Source organism: Rattus norvegicus, chromosome 15 (assembly GCF_036323735.1).
Source record: "Rattus norvegicus strain BN/NHsdMcwi chromosome 15, GRCr8, whole genome shotgun sequence".
Lineage (NCBI taxonomy): Eukaryota > Metazoa > Chordata > Mammalia > Rodentia > Muridae > Rattus > Rattus norvegicus.
Window position 1 is genome coordinate 6,880,665 of NC_086033.1, and position 20,346 is coordinate 6,901,010.

At 44.4% G+C, this 20,346-nt stretch overlaps 1 protein-coding gene across 4 annotated transcripts in view; it reads right to left on the minus strand.

Annotated features, from left to right (window-relative positions):
* Cd99l2 (CD99 molecule-like 2) overlaps positions 1-20,346 on the minus strand; it is a 45,597-nt gene that overhangs the window by 19,423 nt on the left and 5,828 nt on the right. For 2 of the 4 annotated variants that reach the window (XM_063273955.1, NM_001409570.1), the window contains exons 2-3: positions 3,051-3,113; positions 2,425-2,487 (exon numbers count right to left, since the gene is read on the minus strand). In XM_063273955.1, coding sequence (XP_063130025.1) covers positions 2,425-2,487; positions 3,051-3,113 — 126 coding nt within the window. Of the gene's footprint in view, positions 1-2,424; positions 2,488-3,050; positions 3,114-7,116; positions 7,313-20,346 lie in introns of all 4 variants that reach the window. The other 2 variants (XM_063273957.1, XM_063273956.1) reach the window with 2 other exon arrangements.

Consider the following 20,346-nt stretch of genomic DNA (forward strand, 5'->3'; position numbering starts at 1 on the left):
TGCCCTCTTCTGGTGAGTCTGCAGACAGCAACAGTGTATCAAATACATGAAATAAATAAATAAATCTTAAAAAAAAAAAAACAAAAAACAAAAAACCAAGACTACTACCTAAAGATTTAATCTAAATAACAACTGTTTCACCAACTTAAATGTGTGTCAGATATTTCCTTGCAAATGGATGGAATTTCCTATCACCTGAACACAAACCCTAATAGGATCTGAGTTTTTCAAAATCATTTTATTTTATGTGTATGAGTGATTTGCCTGCAAGCGTGACTGCACTCCACTGTCATGACTAAGCAGGTAGGTTTGCCGGAAGTGTAGCCGGCTATGAGCTGCCACACAGACACTAGTGCTTTGTGCCACTGAACCATCCCTGCAGCCTCCCTGATCGTATCTGCTGCCAATAACCAAACTTGGAATTTAAATTAAAAGACAAGAGTTTTCTGAAAACTTGCTGGTGGCTTGATATGAGCAGCTTTTCAATATCTAGATGGTTTTTTTAAATCATTGTTTTACTCATCATTTATTTGTTTATTTGTTTTTGGACAAGAGATCTTGCTGTTGTAACTCTGAGTACCCTGGAACTTGCAATACGGAACAGGATTAGCCTCAAACTTTGGGTATTCTCCCCGCCTCTGCCTCCACAGTGCTGGGATTACAGGTGGTGCCACCCGGTACGGCTTACTGAACGCTTTGTTCAATGAGATAGGTGGCAAAAGGAATCGGAGTGATTCTGTAATATATTACATTGTGCATTGGTCGGGGTATCAGTGTTTCCAAGTGACCAGTGCACAGCGCTAGCAAACTGTGAATGATCCATTCAAAGAATAGGAGAGTCCAATGGAAGAGCTGGAGGAAGGACTGAAGGACCAGAAGAGGACACGGACTCGAAAGGACCATGAACACAGTCAATTATCCTGGACCCTTGGAGCTCTCAGGGTCTGAACCGCCAACCAGGGAGCATGCACATCTGGCCCTAGGTCCCCCGCACATATGCAGCAGATATGCAGCTTGGTCATGTGGGTCCCCAAACAACTGGGGTAGGGGCCGTCCCTAAAGCTGTTGCCTGCATGTGAATCCTGTTTCCCTGGCTGGGCTACCTTACTGGCCTCAGTGGAAGAGGATGAATGCAGCCCCACAGAGGCTCGATGTGCCAGCTAGGGGTGGGGGGTGGGGGCGGATACCCTGGGGGCTCCACCCTCTTTGAGGAGAAGGGGAGACATAGAGGGAGAGACTGTGTAAAAGAGCAGGGAAACTGGCAGCAATTGGGGTAAAAAGTGAGTAAATAAGAAAATACTAAAGAAAAAAAGCACAGTGAGTTCTTTCCCCTTTTCTCCTACACATCTGCCTGAGCCTGGATTTTCTCCGCATGTTGTATCGAACTTCAGGAACTTATAACTGCTCAGTCCAGATGCAGATATTAAAAATCCAGGTGCAGTGGTAACACACATCTGTAATCCCAGCACAGGGGTTGGGGGTGGGGAGGTAGAGGCAGGTAGACAGATCTCTGTGAATTTGAGGCCAGTCTGGTCTGTCTAGTAAAGTGTGGCCTACATAGTGAGTCCTAGGTCTGTCTCACAGTACCACAGACACACAGACACATACATACACATGCACGCACACAGGCACACACACACAGAGGTGCACACAGACACAGCTATGCACATGCACACGCACACGCACACACACGCGCGCGCACACACACACACACACACACACACACACACACACACAGAATCCAGATGCATTCTATTGAAGCCAGACATTACGGAAAATTATAAAATAATGTCACTCATTACTCTAAATTACGTTTTCATCTTATAAGCACAGTTATTTCTCATAAAAACCTGCCACATATGTCAATGTACATGGCTTTTTATTTTCCTCAGATTAATAAACAGTTTTCAGTTCTAAGTTCTCAGATGAGAAGTATTTATAGATGTGACCCACATACACCAACTTTCCCGAGATCTTCAAAAACTTAGAGAATTTCAAGAAAACGTCTGAATATCTTCGTTGAAGACTTCTCCTTAGGCCTGAGGTTGCCCCACTCTGCTCAACTACACATGGCTCATGTTTAACCCCGGGAGCTTTGGGGATAGCCTGGGGCTTCAGTCAAGTTCAGCTCACCCCTTCTGCCTCCTGTACCTGGATTCTGGCAGCCATCGTCATCACCTAAAGCAATAGGGAAGTGGAAATGCATGGCTTTCACGTAAGGAACAGTGATCAACCAGACGGGATTCTGTTGAATTAAATCTAACATGGTTCACATGGGTGCGTGCCTTTGCTGACTTTTCATATATGCAGCTAAAAACTCTACACGGCTCCTTCTGACCCTGTCCCAGATGGAGTCCCAACGAGTCCCTCCTTGTGTTCCTTCTCAGGTGAGTCTGGCCTTCCTCTCTTCCCACACCTCGTTACCTGCTGGATTCGCTGGGGCTCTGGTCGTTCCTGTCCTCCTAGTCGTCGTACTAAAGTGGCTCTCTGAAGGGAGAAGGGAGGACAAGAGGAGCAGATTGTAAAACACATTGGCTGCTTTATGGTTTACAGAAGTCACATCGTGAGAATGGTCTCGGTATCGGTCCCCAAGGCCATTGTGGGGATCATACTGAAGAATGATAAAACGTCATGGGTTCTGAAGCTAGAAATGCACATCAGTGGCCAAGAGTCACTGTTGCTCTAGCACTGGACCCAAGTCAAAGCCGGCCTTGTCGGCACAGAGAATTTCAGGACAACCCGGGCTAAATCAAGAGACCCTGTCTCAAAACAAAACAATGAGAGGAATGAAACCGGTTGGAGCTCTCTTTTTGTACAGCAGAAAAAAGGGTAAGGCAGATGCATGTTCTCTCGTGGACTCGACATAGACTGAACGAAAAAGGAAGATGACACATGTATGACGAGATGACACAAGCCTTGCACAACAGAACAAACAGGTATCTGGAGGCACAGCTAGTCTCATATGTGTGTACTTTTCTGAAGGCAAGATTGTGAGTGTGGTGCACGGCCGACCACAGTGTCTGCTTGGTAGACTTGTTTGTTTGACTCACGCTTTACTGAGGAAGTTTCTTTAAGCGCATCCTCCAGATTGAAATCATCGAAGTCTCCATATCCTGCAAAGAAGAAGACAATTTTAAGTTTAGGTAGTTTTTAAAATGAAGGTAACATTGTAATATTTTCTTTGTCCTTACCATTATAATTTATGGTTCTGATAACTGAACCTAGAACCTAGAACGTACTAGGCAGGTGTTCACCACTGAGGCTGATGCTAAAATATACTCTTGACATGGTGTTTGTCATTTAAAAAAATAAGGGGATGTGAATGCAAACGGAAAACAAAAATCCAAAGTAGCTATACTTACGCCAGGAAAAAAATAGAGCAGAAGTCAAACACTCCATTGTGATAGAAAGAAACAGATCATTACATAATGCAAAAGGGCTACTTCAGCAACAAGTCAAATGCATTTGAGATGTGTGTGTGTGTGTGTGTGTGTGTGTGTGTGTGTGTGTGTGTGTGTGTGTCTCCACTGTCAGGCACCCAAACATATATGGCAATCGTTAATAGATATGAACACAGAATGTGACACAGTAATAGGAAACTTCCATCAGCAAATGGATGACCTAAGCATGGGGAGAAACAGTGGGTTTTACGAGTGTTCTTTGCAAATGTGTGTGATCCCAGCAAAAAGAAGGATGACACAGGATTGTGGGTTCAAAGCTAGGCTAGGTTTTACACAGACCTTGTTTAAAAACTGTGCTCCATAAACATACACAAGTGTTATTTGTCAATTAAAATAAACTTTACCAGGAGGAATAACTCAGTGGCAGAGTTCAATATCCAATACCAAATAAATAAGTAAATAAATATTTTAGATTATCTCTAAAATAGATTTCTAAATTATCTTTGTATGAAAAAAAATTATAGTGATGCACTCTTGAAAGAATCCTTATTCTCCAAATGTTATCAAAAGATAATCAGGGTTGTTGAGATAGCTCTGTAGGTAAAAGAACTTCATTGAAAAAGTCTGGCACCTTAGTTCAATCCCCAGCTCTAGAAAGTCGCTCTCTGATCTCAACATGTCTGCGTGGCATTTGCGCCTCCCCTGCCACAAACCACATCATGCATATCCACAAAACAATAAGTCATTCAAAAAGACAGTCATCCAAAACCACACCAAGTACCCAGAGTTGATGTCCTTCTAAAAGCAATGTACTTTCTCCAAAAATCACACCAGCAACAACAAGGAAAATCAGGGTTCTCGTTTATTAGGAAGTAGAAGGCTATTTGAAACAAACGTTGCAATCACGCAGGAAGTCTTGAGAGGATGGCTTTTGCAAGAAAGGGTGCTGTATTCTCCAGGCTCACTGACAATGAGCTAAGCCTTCTCACACTACCCTGGATTAAAGTATTTTGTCAACTCAAGGCACTTTAGCCTCCATGCTGGCCCCTGGGATATAAACTGGCTATTCCAACTGTACTCTATTGAAAAGGCTTGAGGGCAAAGGCTGTTCATGAAGAAACTGTCCTCTGAAGTGGACCCGCCTATCCATCCCTGTGTCCTACTGAGTTGGATACTTACGAGTTCTGTGGGTTCTAGGTCAACCTAGACCATATACTGGGACCATATTTGCAATTTTTGAGGCAAGAACTCACTATGTAGCCCTGGCTGGCCTAATACCAATTATGAAGACTTACACAGAACTTTCTGCCTTTGCTTCCCAAGTGCTGGGACTAACAGTGTCTGCCACTGTGCCTAGTATGGTGACACCATCTTTAAAAGCAACCGAAGCAGCAGATACAAATGATGCTTTACTTCTAGTGGTCTTTTCATGCTCCCCAATTCTCACTATAAACATGAGAAAACAACAGACAAATCCCAACTGGGGAATGTTGTGCAAAACATCTGACTCCCCCTTTCTCACCTGTTAAGGTCATGGAGACCAGGGAGAGTCTAAGACAGTATCCCTCCCTGCCTGGGGATCCAATGGGGACAATGGCTTCAGCTAAAAGCCAGGAGCTCTGCAGCACAGTGTGCAGCTGGTTGGGTTCCTATTGGTTAACAAGAGGATCGACATCGGTTCTTAATCTAAGATAAACTAATGTGAGTGATGACAGGGGAAGGTAGTATAGTGCATGTACAAATTCTCTGCTGCTTGGAATTTTTTCAAATCTAATTGTTCCAAAAGTAAATTTTATTTAAAAAAATCATTTTCCTATAGCAAAAAAGAGTATTTATCAAATAAAAATATGTGGATTATATAACCTCAAAACCGTTAAGAAAAAAACTGAAAAACAACATAAATGATGAAACTCAATCAAATCCACAAAAGACACCAGAGGGGGAAAGAAAGGCCAGAGAACACGTAGAGACAATTATGAACTTTAGTGTAGGGAGGTGTCCAATCGGGGAAAAGCATCCATAAAATAGGCAAAATCCCCAAAGCAAGTGCTCTCAGAACTAAACAACCAATCAGAGACTTAGATGCTGGCATAGTGAAGACGCCCTGGATTGTTCCAAGTGTAGTCCAGTATGCAGAGACTGGGGCAGCCGGCACATCAGATACTCATGTACACTGAAGACATTTGAGTGCGGAGACCAAACTCTTCATATCGTATTTGCAAAGTTCCTAGGAGTCTGTAGGTATTCCAACACTTAAATATTTTATACATGCATTTTCCAACTTGATCATGCCACTTCTATGTAATAGAGAAAAACAGTAAGAGGGCGTAAAGTAGAACATAACGATCTCAGCCTTAGCTCTGCCTACAACAGCAAAACCAGAGGCAGGCAGAACAGCAGTCATCAGAGAGACCCAGCTCTGTGAGAGGCAGCTCTTCCACACAATAACTTACTGCATGACTGTGTTCGAAAAGACGGGCAGTGCCCGTACCGACAGGAAACATGTTCTGACATACAGCAGGAGACAGAGAAATCCCCTCCTATGTGCGTGTGTCTAAATCCTCAACCATAAAAATGTTCTAGACATTCACACACGGGAGCTGCTAATACAGGTTATGTTTAAGAACTATTTCCTGTCAGGATGATGGCCTGCTTGCTTTTAGAAAAAAAATGTCCATGACTTTTTCTTACAATAATTCAAGGTTCTGTGTCAGTGTCTTCCAAACCATAAGCCTATCATTGCACTGAGTCCTTTAACACTCTTTCCTACGTCACTGCCCAAGAACAGAAGTGCACGCTCCACCATAGCATGCTGAGCTAATAACCGTAGAACTGGCCATTCCCTTACCAGCTCCTGACATACCTGGCCATGCGTCATTAGGTAAGGCGTTAAGAGCGGTGAGATGCAACTCTGCAATGTTTATTAATTAATTCCTTATTGACTATGACTCAAAGGCCCAAACCATCTCTGAATGAAACACTCACGCTCAAGCTCAATCCTGATCTGTTGACTTCTTCAAATCCTACAACTAGGGCGAGAATGTAATCCGATGGTGCGGCCCTTAAGGAACATGCACAAAGCCCTGAGTTTCATTTTCCGCACCATAAGACAATGCACACCCACAACGCAGCACAATTGAAACCTCACAGGGGTCCTCACAAAACACCACATGTAGCAAAGGGCCCTGCTCACCCGTGCTCTAACTCAGCTCTGTTTGGGCTGCCAGCAGGGGTCCTGGATGCTCTTTTGAAAGTGGTCAATTCATCTTAGGCCCAGTTCACAACTCATAAGCCTTGGAATCTGAGAGGGCAGCATTTCCAGCATTCAGCAGAAAAGTTTCTTCATCCACTACAGAAGGCCACTAAGAATTTAATAGGAAAACTGCACCACAAGCTGATACCACCTGTCTGACGCAGTCTGTTTCAAAGTTAAAGATAGAGAAGACTTTTGGAAATGTTCGCTGTGAACTTGTGCGTGTGCTCGAAAGGCTCTATTGAATAGAGTGCTGGTTCTAACCAACACACCAGGAGAGCCAGGGTCTATCCTCCAGCTCTGTTTCCTTTGAGGAGAGAATAAACATGGCCTCCTCTGCAAGCTGATTTACCAGGAGTGCTGTGGGAAGCCAGGGCGGTATCTTAGTGAAGGTTGTAAAACAAGGAAAAGTGAGCCCTTGTTAGCCATGATGCCGTGAGCTGGCTGTGCACCAGCACCTACCAAAGACTTGATGGAAATCTGCGATCCTGGACAAACGACTGATCGGCCTTTAAGCAGCCTGGTGTTTGGGCTCCAATCATTAATCACTGCTGCCTCCATTGTTCCTGCCCATTTCACTTTGTTCATCCCGAAAGTACCCTCTTCCGGGTCAATGCATCTTCTATGGGCATGCCCTGTCCAACATGTCAGTCTCTCGCTACGTAAAATAAAATAAGGGAAACATCAACTAATGTTTAGGTGAGTGCTTCTCCCAGGTACCCGTCGCCCCTCCCCAGTTACCACTATACAGTGCTGACTATGACTTGGTCAAAATCCATTTGGGGTTTAGACCAAGGGCAAATTCACCTCTACAGAGGGGTGTGTTTCCTGCCTGCTGATGGCTACGAACTTCAGAGGTTGCTGGACCACTTTCCAGGGAAGGATTTGCAGAGGTAATGTTGGGACATAAGCAGAGCTCAGTTTCTCTCAAGTGCACGGTGACACCCCTCACCCCCAAACACACACACAGTGTGTCCATGAAAGCCATGATGCATGCCACTCACTTGCCTTGAATCTGGACTAGTGTCTGTGTCTAAACAACTCCATGGGCACACAGCTACTTACGACTTACAAAGAAGAGACAGACTTGGTCAATGTTGGCTTAGAGGTTAAGGGCACTGACTGCTCGTCCAGAGGACCCAGGTTCAATTCCTAGCACTCACATGGTGGCTGCAGTAACCTGGGATCCACCACCCTCACACTGACATAAATGGACAGAAACGCCAATGCACATAAAATAAATTCAAAATTAAAAAAAAAATAAGATAACCGGAACCTGACTTTGGGGACCAAATTGTGTGCTAGCTATCTTGCCTGTGGTAGAGGTCTTGGTCACCGGGACTCAAGGAAGACAGCTTAGTCAACAATGTGTGTGCTCTGCAGGCATGAGAAGCTAAGTCTCCAGATCCCACGGCAAAAAGCCAGGCATTGTGGTACATGCTTATAACTCCCCGGGAGGCAGGCAGGAGCAGGTGGGTACTGGAGACTGCTGCCCAGTCAGCCGAGCCTAATTGGTGAACCCCAGGTTCCAGCCAGAGACAGTCTCAAAAAGCAAGGTCTGTATCTCTTGAGGAATACCTGAAATTGACCTCTGACCTCCACACATGGACATATCTTCACAGGTGCACACGCACGCACGCGCACACATAAATATTCATATACCTACAAACACACACACACACACACACACACACACACACATTTTTAAAAAAATTTAATTAACTTGGTCCCTGAAGTGAATCATGTATAACACATGCTTACCATGAAACACGAAAGGTCTCGCTTGCACAGCTGCTAGCAAAGCCTTATGTCCTCAGTTCCCCGGGCAGAGGGCCACTGGGGCCACAACTAAGAAAAGGTAAGGTTGTAGGTCATTAAAATAAATTCATACTTCTGTGACTTCTCATGGGAACATTCCTGAAAACTGCTCATGGGAAGTCCATAGGACAAAGCTACTGGCATATATGATCAAACTCCCAAATGTCTCTGGTGAAAATAAGTCATCGTTTTTACTTTAAGTAAGTGTTGTATGCAGACCTGGTGCACAGAAGGCCAGAACAAACTGAGAATGCTGGCGCCCAATCTACCTGAAATGTGTGCAGCATTCAAAGTCACAGTACTCAATCCAGACCTGAACACGTTGTCTGCTTCTCCACCTCATAGCATGCTGAGCAGTTAATATCCTCTGGGTTAGTCAGGCACTGTGCACCACTAAGCAATGTGAAAATAGCTCGCCTCTTAGTCTGATTACTAAACGTGTTTTGCTGTCCCCGCCTGAGCTCCGACTAGTTTCATGAATAAATTTAAACCACTCTCAGAGAGGACAACAGTGACAGGAAGGCAGGGGTTCACTAGAAGCCATGAGTCAGCACCATCACCAGTTCAACTGCAGCGGCCACTGAGGATGGGATCCACCAGCTGATTGCAAGTACGCACTGAGCATCCCATGCTCCGGTTTCTGCGAGGGAAGAGGAACCCTGGTAAACTCGGCACTGCTCAAACACAGCATGGAGGCTGAAAGTCTGTGCATATTGCTAGGAAACAAGATGGCGTCCTATCTAGCAGGCTGTCTGATTTCCAGTGTCTCAGAAGGAGTTGCACAAATTGTAAGCGTCACTTCACCAATGACTGTGTAATAAAAGGAGGCTCTTGTTCTTCATTTCTAGACAGAGAACATTTTTACCATGGACGTTCTCAGACGAAATCACAAATGTGTACTGAATGCCCACAGAGAGAGCCTCTGGCATGGAAGTCAGAGCTGAGAGCGAAAGACAGGTGGAGTGGGTGCCTGGGGCTGAAGGTGAGGGACTCGACTGCTAACGGGCGTGAGGCTTCCTTTCCTGGGTGGCAGAATTTTTCTGGCAGCAGATGGATGATTGCACAGCCTTTCGAGTCCAGTGGAAACACTGAAGGATCGATATTGAAACGGTGCACTTTATGTTCTGTAATCTACACCTCAACTAAGACTGGAGGGGTGGCTGCATCCCAGGGCCTTAGAGATCACATGGCCTTTCTTAAAAATGAGGGCCCATTAGCCACAGTGGCTAATTAGACACTGTGGGGACTGGAGAGAAGGCTCAGCAGCTAAGACCTGCTCTTGCAGATGACCTAGGTCCAGTTCTCCCTCGGCACCCACATGATGGCTCATAGCACATTGTAACTACAGATCCAAAGCCCTGTCCTTTCACCTCCACAGGCAGCAGGCATGAATGCTGTACACATACATAAGGCAAAAGACTCTTGCACTCAAAATAAATGAACTAAAAAAGAATAATTAGGTAACAGAAGTGAAAAGGGCCACTGAACATGAGGTATCTGGTCATTGTTTCGGTGTCCATAAGCAACCACTTGATCCCACACAGGTGATCTGTTTCTGTATCTAAAAAGATAGTGTTATACCAGATGGCCTGTCCCAGGAGGTGGAATACATGTGACAGGAGTAAAACCACATGCACAAGGTTTGCCTTGAGGCGTTGGGATGCTCGGTATGAGCACAGCCCTACAGTCTGAGGTGGGGGAGCACCAACTCCCAAGGGCTTTGCTGAAGGTGAAGTCACTGTTAAGGCATGGAGGCCAGGCTGTTCTGAGACAACACTGGAACTTGGCAGTACTTGCCCTGCCTGGGACCCAGTCCAGATGTGGCTCTCCCACTCACTGCTGTGAATAGCTAGACAACCGTGAAGACCTGAATTCAGCACCCATGAAACCCAAGCATAGCAGCGTATCCCTGGAATCCCAGAGGTGGGGATCTGGAGAAAGGAAGATTCACAGGACTTCCTGGCCATCTAGTCTAGCCAATTGGAAAACTCCTTCCTTAAGAGACTGTCTGAAAAAGTAATGTAGGACCTAGTAAGCAAGACAGCAACACCAACCTCTGACATGCACACTCGCAGAATGCTCACACATATATACACATATACACGAACACACATACACACCCACAAAAATAGTAAGACAAAATTTAAGGGATGAAGTCCTTAGTTTTCTCATCTATAAAATGGGCATGATGACAGAGAGTCCACTTCAGTGGACCGGCATGAGTAGTAGTTGGTCATTTTACATAAAGTGTTTATTAAAATATCTAACACACAGGAATCTCTCACAGGAATTAACTATCCTTATTATCATATCTGGTGTTTAGCAGAGCCAACTAAATTGACTATAACTTCCAGGAGCATCCTGCTCAAACGTAAAATGTGTAGTACATTCAGAAACGACAAAGCCATACTCTCATCTAAACTCACCCCCACCTGACAAACATTTAGTTTCTGTTGTTCCACCAAGAGCCTGGGAAATCAATGCAAAAGAAGAATGCCAGTGTTTCCGACAAGGCCATCGACAAGCACTTCTCACCCACAGCTTCTGGACTAACAATGCGTGTGGCATTTCCTTCTCCTGCAGCTGCTTTCTGTGTAATTTCTAAGGAGGAGTGGGAAGTTGCATCCGGTTGTCCTTCTTACGTGAACATTTCCAAATCAGAGTCTGGCAGAGAAGACAGAAACCCCAGAGATCACGATTTCCTATCCACTGTTTTACTCTGAGATAAAGGTCGATGGTTTCAGCTTAGAAGATAGTAACATGATTGCCTTGCAAGCAACAAGAACCAGGGCATGGGGACACTTCTGAGGCTCAACATGCAACCTGTCTAACCTACCTGGATGAATTTCAGACTGGCTAGAGCCCATGGCTACTGAGGAATGAAAACCAAGGTTGTCCACTGGACTTCACATACATGGGCATCTCACATGCATGTGCATTGTCCCTTCTACATACAAACACCCTCCCACATAATAAGTGAATGAATGAATGAATGAATGAATGAATGAATAAGTATATACGGGGTTTTTTGCTCATTCTGCCTCAAGCTTGTAGCGGTAGATCCTTACCGTAAGAGACCTCAGTACAAATGTGCTTACCTGAAGCCTGGACTGCTTACAGCCCCCATGAGCCAACCTGGACAGAACCCATTGCAATCCACACAAAAAGCCCAATGGAGCCCACACAACCTCAAAGGCAAGAGCAAAGCACCGTGAGGTGCAGCGTTAGTCAAAGGTGTCCGTTCTGTGTTCAGGCCAGCGTAGAGAATCCCAGTCTGCATCTGCAGTACCCCATCAAGATTTCCATCTTTCCACCAGGCCAAGGCCAGCAGAGGGAAGGCGGCAATGACAGCGACCCAGCCTGACCCTGGCCCATCCCTTTCTCTGGATTCCTAATCCTACACATGGTGCTCCTCCCTGGGGAGATTCTCTGTCTTCATTACTGCTGTAATGAGTTCCAAAACTGGGAACTGGGAGTCCACTAACTTCTTCTTTTGTTTGGCAAGTCTGCTTGGTTATTTTGGCTCCCTTAAATTTCTATGTGAATTTTAAGAGCATCCTGCTTATTTGTACAAAAGAAGGCTGATGAGATTTTAAGAGGACTGAGTGGAATCTGCAGATCGAGTTGAGGACCATCATTCCATCTGTTTTTAACATCTTCCATTTTAAAGGAGAGAGCCATCTTTTGGCTTCGCTCCTCCATCCATCTCAGTGCTGCTGTTTCATCATCCTCTTCTCCATGACTGAAGTTATTCTATACACATCTAGGCTCTGTCCCCTCCTCTTTGAGCCGCTTTCCAAAATCTCATAGCCAAATGCTAGTCCTGGTCTGTTTCATTGATTGGCACAGCTGCCCACGCTGTCTATTGTCCAAGTCCAAATCCTACAAACCGCCTCGCAATCTCTCTCATGCTCTAAAGCCATGCCATCACTAAGAACTATACATTATTTCTACAGAATGCCTACGGATCACCTGCTTCTCTGCATCAACAGAAAGCGTCTTTCCTTGAGTCACTGTACATGCCACTTCCCAGGACTTCCAAATAAGTTCTGAGACAGTCTCCAGACAACAAGTAGATAGACACCGTTCTTTCTCCTCTCTGAGTACATCCTGGAGCATCACCTTTGATGCTCAAAAGCTCAACACTGACTATAAACTCCACAAGTCTAAATGTGGTCAAGCCATGTAGCCTGATATGGTCCTAATCATCTAGGCCTCTCAATGTTTCATGTGTCTTTAAAGACTATTTTCAGGTAGAACGTGCTAGATGTGCAAATTTTAGAAAATATAAGCAGGAATTAGAAATAAAATAAAATGATGGCAAGAAGGTCGAGTGTACAAGTTAGTGGTACAGTGCTTATTAGCAGCTACAAGAGCCATGTTTCAAACTCTAGCTATAAATAAATCAACGAGTGACCATAACATGGATGCACCTTTCTAAAAGGCAATACTAAAGGAATTAAACAAGTCATAGAATATATATACTATATGATAGCACTTACACATGGTCCCTGGAATAATGGTGTTTTCAGAGACAGAAAATAGAATAGGAGACACTTAGGGCAAATAGGAGGACTAGGGGCAAAATATTTGAGGTGGCTTAATGGGGAATACATTTCAACTCTCCAACACGTTAAAACGGATCATGAGTCCAGTTGCATAAAAATGTGAACATAAGAACTAGAGAAGGCTAAGTAGATGCCTCAGTAGTTAACAGCACTCGCTGTTCTTCCAGTGGACCTGGGCTCGGTTCCCAGCACTCGTGGCAAGCATTCACAGCCATCTTCAACTCCAGATCCCAGGGATCTGATGTCACTGGACATCCACATACCTATGATACATAGAGCCACCACACATCCATATACATAAAACCAAAATCTAAAAATAAATAGAACTGGAAGATGGCTGAGACCTGAGTTCACCTCTTCATAGCTCATGCAATGCCATTCACTGCAGTTTGAGTCTGAAAATCTTGGTGTCGTCAGTGAGATGGAAAGCAGAGGCAGAATCATCCCTGACAGCTCAAAAGCTACTCTGGTGCACAGAGTGGTGAACAACAACAGCAGAAAATCCTAACTCACACAAGGTAGAAGGCAAGGGTGACAACTGAGGTTGTCCTCTGTCAACCCTCACATGCACGTACTTACTCAAACAAACATGCATACACATCACACAAAATAATAAGAACTCGGCCAGCTGCATCACCAAAGGCCCACATAAGACTGATCTTCCTGAGCCTTGTGTGTTTTGCATAGGCACACGTGTATGCTTGCACACACACAAACACACACAGGAGAGACAGACAGACAGACAGACAGACAGACAGACAGACAGACACACACACACACACACACACACACACACACACACAGATAAACACTGAGTGAGACAAAGACAGAAAGAGAGCTTTTACACTGACCCACACATACTTTTTAAGTTAGAAACATTGTGTCTTTTGATTCCAGAAGCATTCGGAGCAGTTTCTGGCTGTGTTGAGGGTCACTGCCTGCTAGCACAAAAAGACATCTACCCAGCACAAGCCCCAGTTCTTCTCAACTTGTGCTGCTTTTCCATGTGAACTTATCCATGGGTGTCATACGGCCTATAGGTGGCTTGCTCAATCCCCCTGCCACAGACATTCAACGGCAGGCTGAGGCTTCTGTTACACCCACTCTACTTCAGTATCTGTGTACACAGTCAGAGGTCACAGCCTTGGCTGCCAGTGTGGCACTCTTCAGCGACTGAGCAGTCTGGGCATCAGGGCTAAGGACAGAATGAGCCAGACCTTGGCCACGAATGCATGCTGACCTTTAACCTCCTGAGAGCAGTGTCATCCAGCCTGCTGTCAGTTCAGCTGCTCTCACAAACACAAATACTTTAAAAGCAAGAATACACCGTGGTTTGTGCTTCTGCAGAAAATGGGAGATTTCTGTCTTGGGCTGCATGGCAATTTCAATGAATATTACCTGGCCTGAATCTGCCTGACTTACCCAACTACATCTGTAAACCACCCAGTTATATATCAGAAACAAATCAAACGGACTACTTAATCCTATGAAAAATAAGAGTGCAGCTGCTCACCTGGCCTTTCCTGTTCCCACTCTGCATTGGTTCTGCACACACAACACAAGGCCTGGGATTGTACGGGGACACTAAGTATACAGATGTTTTAAGAGTACAAGCGAAGAAAAAAAGCCACTAGAAAGGACAGCTCTGGATTGTGTCACGTGTCTAATCAGTTTGAAGGGGAAGGAAGAAGAGATCAAAGAAAGTTTCCTGAGACAGTGATGTAGCTCAGTAGGTAGAGAGCTGGTCCTGCACAAAGACCATGGTTTGAACCATAACACCGCATAAACCTGGGGTGTCCGTGCACATCGATAATCTCAGCCTTTGGAGATGGAGACAGCTTTCAGGAGTTGGCTAAGTCATCCTTAGCTATACAGTCAGTTTGAGGCTATCCTGAGGTACACAGACTCTGTCTCACACAAACAAACAAACAAACAAACAAACAAACAAACAAAAACAATCTGTTGTCTTAACATGGAATGATGAAACCCAACTCATCAACTTCCAAAGCCTCTCTCCTTAGCTCAGCGGCCTGCCCTGAGACAGGAAACACGTCATACTCAGGAATAAGCACCCAGTTCGGCAGTGCGCATGTGCAGCACCTAAGCACTGCGTGCTTATCTCCCGAGACACAGGGCGCAGATGCCCAGACACAGAGCTCACATTTTCTATTCCTTAACTAGAACATTCATGAACAGAATGCGGAAATCCACACGGACACAAAAGCACTGCAGCAAACACTACTCACACCGAGATCTCACGGCTTTGTAAGCCAAAAGTCTGAAGTGAGTGAAAAGCCGACCACCAGCCAGTCTTGGAGAAGCTTCCATAGACCCCTTTAGCCATGCACGGTAACAGACTCCAGGTTGTAGAAAATCGCATTGCATGTGGCCACCGTGGCTGGGGAGAAGCACCGTTGCCGACCTATGATCAATACGCACAGCTAGTTTCCCCTTCCAACCACGTCACTATCCACTGATCTTCCGTGATGGGGCTTTCATCCTCTGAAAGTATAAGCAAGCCACCAACTTGCTTTCATACGTCACTTTGGTCATGATGTTTTGTCATGGTGACAGAAAAACAACTAAGCAAGCAGTAAACTAAAGCCAGCCATCACCAAGTCTATCTCGGATGTCTGGATCTTCTCACTCTGAGGGCTGCTTTGTCTAACCTCAGTGGGAGAGGATGTGCATAATCACCTAGAGACCTAATGCATGGGGGTGGGGGGGGCTGTATACATGGGATGGGGGGCACCTTCTCAGAGGTGAATGGGAGGGAGAGGGGGTGTGCAAAGGGGAACCAGAAAGGGGCAACATTTGGGATATAAATAAATAAAATACTTAATTATTTTAAATAAATAATATGTAATATGGACAATAAAAATGGTTTCAGGAAGATCAACCAGAGGGGATGAGCTTTTTACTTACTGCTGTATATTTTCGATTTTTTAAAGTTTATTTCATTTTATTGTTGCTGGGGACTCAGACATGTCCGACAAATGCTTTGCCACTCACTTATATCCTAAGCCCATTATTTTTGAGATTATAACTGCAATACTTCTCCTTTCCCTCCCTCCAAATCTTCCCATATTCCCCTCCAAACAGCACTGTGAGCCCCACTTAAATGGAACCACCCTGTGTACCATACTCAACCTGCCCAAAGCTACCTGTCCACAACCTGGCGATTACTGCCAGTGCCAAGCTTACAAATGCACCGAAAAGGTTTCTGAGCCAAAAGCTTAGAGCCCAGTAGCCAAGTCTTGCTTCTTTTCAGAGTCCTTTACATATTACTTCCAAATCCTGAACATGGGATTCAGTATTATCAAGTCCAACTCTTATAATCTTCCTCCCACAGTGACACAGGAGAGATCAAGGTCCCCTCTGGGATTCCGAGTCACACTGACAACAGGACTTAAAAACAGACTCACGAAGAACCACAAGGACAATTTATTAGAGTTCAGAAGAAGAACCCCAGGACTGGCAAGCTGTAAAGCCCTAGCAGCTCCCAGAGGACAAGAAAGGAGAAGGGCCAACCCGTGCTGTTTAAGCTGCCATGGAGGTCAGGCTCATGGCCAGCAAGCAGCCACATGTGGGGTTACAGGGTTTAAGGAAAGAGTAGGGAGACCCAAAATGCTGGGGATAAAGCCCCAAGTATTAAGGAAAGAACACTTAGAAAAATGATAGAAAATGTGAAAAATATGTATGCCTTTCTGACTTGATCATAGGGTAGACTTAGGACCTTTTACATGACTATGCTCGGTAAGCTTCTGAACTATGGTGGTGCGGATCATGGGAAAGAAAAGTAGTGTCTCATTTTAAAAACCATTCTTTTAAGATTTTTTAAATTATATATATATAGGGGCCGAGGGGTTACATATGTATTAGTGCAGTCCCTACAGAAAGGGCCTCAAATCCTCTGGACCTGGAGCTATGGTGGTTGTAAGTGACCTGACGGGGGTGCTGGCAACTGATTTCCAGCATCTGCATGGCTGCTTATATCTGTAACTCCGGTGCCAGGGGATCCAACACCATCCTGACCACTGAGGGCACAAAGCACCACATGATACACATCCATGCATGTAGGAAAAATATTTATAGTGATAAAATAGTAAAAAAATAAATCTAAAACAATATTTTAAAGCCCAAGGTAGGCTAGGCACAGTGGGGCAGGCCTCCAGTGGCAGTACTGTAAACGCTAAGGCGGAGGATTGAGATTTCATGGCAGACTGAGCTACACAGGAAGATCTTGTCTAAAAAATTTAAAAAAAAATGGCAGTGGGGTAGAATCTTAATAGCATTTAAAACTTTGAAAATTTTATTCTCAGCTGTATGTGGCAGAAACTTGCAGGTAAATAGATTTCAAAAACAAAGCATAATTTTAGAAAGACAAAGTTGGGGCTGTGCATAGAGCTCAGAAGCATTTGGCTAGTAAGCGACTATGCTAGGTTCAATCCCTTGTTTATATTATATTCTCTTGGTTTTGTTGTACTAGATTATAAACTGAGAGCAAAGAAGAATATTTTACATCCTTGTCTGTTAACACAAAGTACATGACTTGATAAACAAAAGATACTGACTTTTTAAAATAAGTCAATAAAGAAGTTATCAGTCCTTTCATATATTACTTAAGATAAGGGCAAACAATGGGAAGGACTTGGATAGATAGATAGATAGACAAACAGGCAGACAGATCAATAGATAGATATTGTAATGATAATGAAAAAATGAAAAAATTTAGCAAAGAAAACAGGAAAAAAGAGCATTGTGAGCAGGAACTAGGAGAAAATATAAACAAGGAACTGAGCCAAAGGCTTGACCAGGCAATTCATTAAAGAAGAAACTATCTTAGACAACCCCGTAGTAATCGGAAGCATGTAAACTAAATATAATTACAAATAAATAATTATAATATAATTGTATAATAAATGTGTAAATCTTGTGGGTTTAGATCATGATAAAGTTGACAAGTGATGGCAAGGCCATTACACAATGGCTACTTTAGTACACTGCTGGTGGCCAGAACAAAAACAGCCACTTCAGGAGACAGTCGGGTATCACTTCATAACAGTAAAGTGATAAACACTGTGCACAGCAGAAACCACTCTCCTGAGGATAATTTTGCAATAGGAAGCATCCAACTTTTTGGTCTTACAACTCTAGATGCTAAAACACTTGAAGACCTTCATGTGCTTTTTAAATATGGTTTCTGACTATTGATATTTATCATATTAGAGGTTAAAATAGATCTTTAAGGCATAAGACAGAGTGAAACTTCCACTAGCCATCAAAGCACATTTTTTCTTAAAACTTTTGTTATAAAAGATTTTCAAATTAAACAACAAACAAACAACAACAAAAACAACAAAAATAAAATAAAAGTCATCATGCACTGAGACTGGCGAGACCTAACATCTACCCATCTCAGTGACTTGCTATACAGTTAGGACAGCCAAAGCTCACCAGAGTCCAGGGGAGGTCTGAGATGAGTGGAGCTGACACCAGCCCACAAAGATGGCCCCTGACCTCATTTCTTCCAACACATCTGTACTAAGGCAGCAAGGAAAACAGAAAACCTTAGTGTTTGAGTATATTGAAATCAAGAGAGGGAACTATAAAAAACCACATCTGCAAGCTGTCTGAAACCTTTTATCCTAGCATTTCAGAGCAGAAGCAGGAGGGGCATACACATTCAAGGCTAGCCTGACATACACACAGAGATCCTGTTCTGAAAAACTCTGCCAAGGTCTAGGCTGTGTCTTGGCAGTAGAGCATCTGAGTGATATGTACAAGGCTCTCCTCCTTCCCAGCCCTAGAACCACACGCATGCAAAGATATCTCAAGAGTCATGAGATACACATCTTTGTCAATATCACTGGTGCTCCACCAGGAGAAATCTACTGCTTGGCACACACTGGGCGCTCTCTGCAGTCGTCTTCAGGTTGCAAGGCAAGTGAGCAGGGTGCTGTACCTGCTGGGTAAAGGCAAGAGATTATGTGCCAAACATCTTACACCACACGGGACAGCACCCACGTTTCCCTTGCTTACAGGATATCTACTATCAATCAACCAACTTTCCTTTTCCTGTTATTGCCCCACCACTACTTCCTGGAACCCAGAACCTCGTATACTAGACAGGTTTCTCACACTATGCTACCCCAACCCACATACAACTTCCAGGCTAAAATTCAAAGGCCTGGTGCTAAGGAACTGCTCTGCAGTCTGCATCTAGAAACAGGCAAACCTAAGTAACTCTTCTCTGTCATAGACAAGGGCCCCCAGGTTGCCCCAGCTCCTGATCTAGACTTCTGAAGACCGATGCTCTGCCAATTCCACTAAGGGAGCTGTCCCACTGGACATTGTACTCTCTGTATGAAGCCTCGTCCATAGAGAAATTTCTAGAAAAAATCTTTGGATCCAACTAGCTCACGCCCAACCCCAATGGAGAGGGAACGTGACAACCGACAATTGACAGACACATCATGGCCTCATTCAAAGGGCTAGAAATAAAGAGATGTGCAGGTCACCAAATACCTCTAATGGTCATTGCTACTCAAAGAACTAAAGGGACCAGCTTCATGCTAGAGATATACAGTCACTGCCACTGGGAAGACTGGGGAAAACTTTAGGGGTGCAGCATTTCAGCAGGACCCTACAACTCCATGAGTTTGTGCCTGTTGAGAAACTGGAGCTAAAATTCATTGGACACTCCTCCACTTTCATGGTGGAATATGTACCGTGACCTAGACTCTCCACCATCCAATGGGACTTACAATGTGTAGAGTTCAATGAAAGCAACACTTACTTTGTGACTGTGAAGGCCACAAAGGGCAGATATGTAGATGTAAGAAAAAGTGGAGTCAGGGTTTCATATACCACAGGGTAGCCTAATTGGCTGTGTAGCTGAGGCTAGCCTTGGTTCTCCTGCCTCCACCTCCTGAGTGTTGGGATTACAGACATTCACCACCACATCCAATGGTGATCTTATGTATACCTACTTTAGAACAACAAATCCTCAGTCACTGGACCTCTGAGTGGGCTTCTGGGAGAGCTGAGTCTAGAATAAACAAAGGTTCAGGAGCCTCTGAGCCAGGCTTTCTGGGAACCCAAGAGCAGCAGAAGAACGGCATTCAAAATGTACAAAGTGACAGTAGACACAAAGTTGGAAAAGCCAAACCATCAGGTAGGAAGCACAACTGGAGACAGGAAAGTCAGTGTGTCTAGGAAGTCTCCTCTCAGAACCCAGTGAAGCTCCTGGCTTCAGGCCCCTCTGAGCAGCCTTTTCATTGTCATCTCACACTGTCATCCTTTA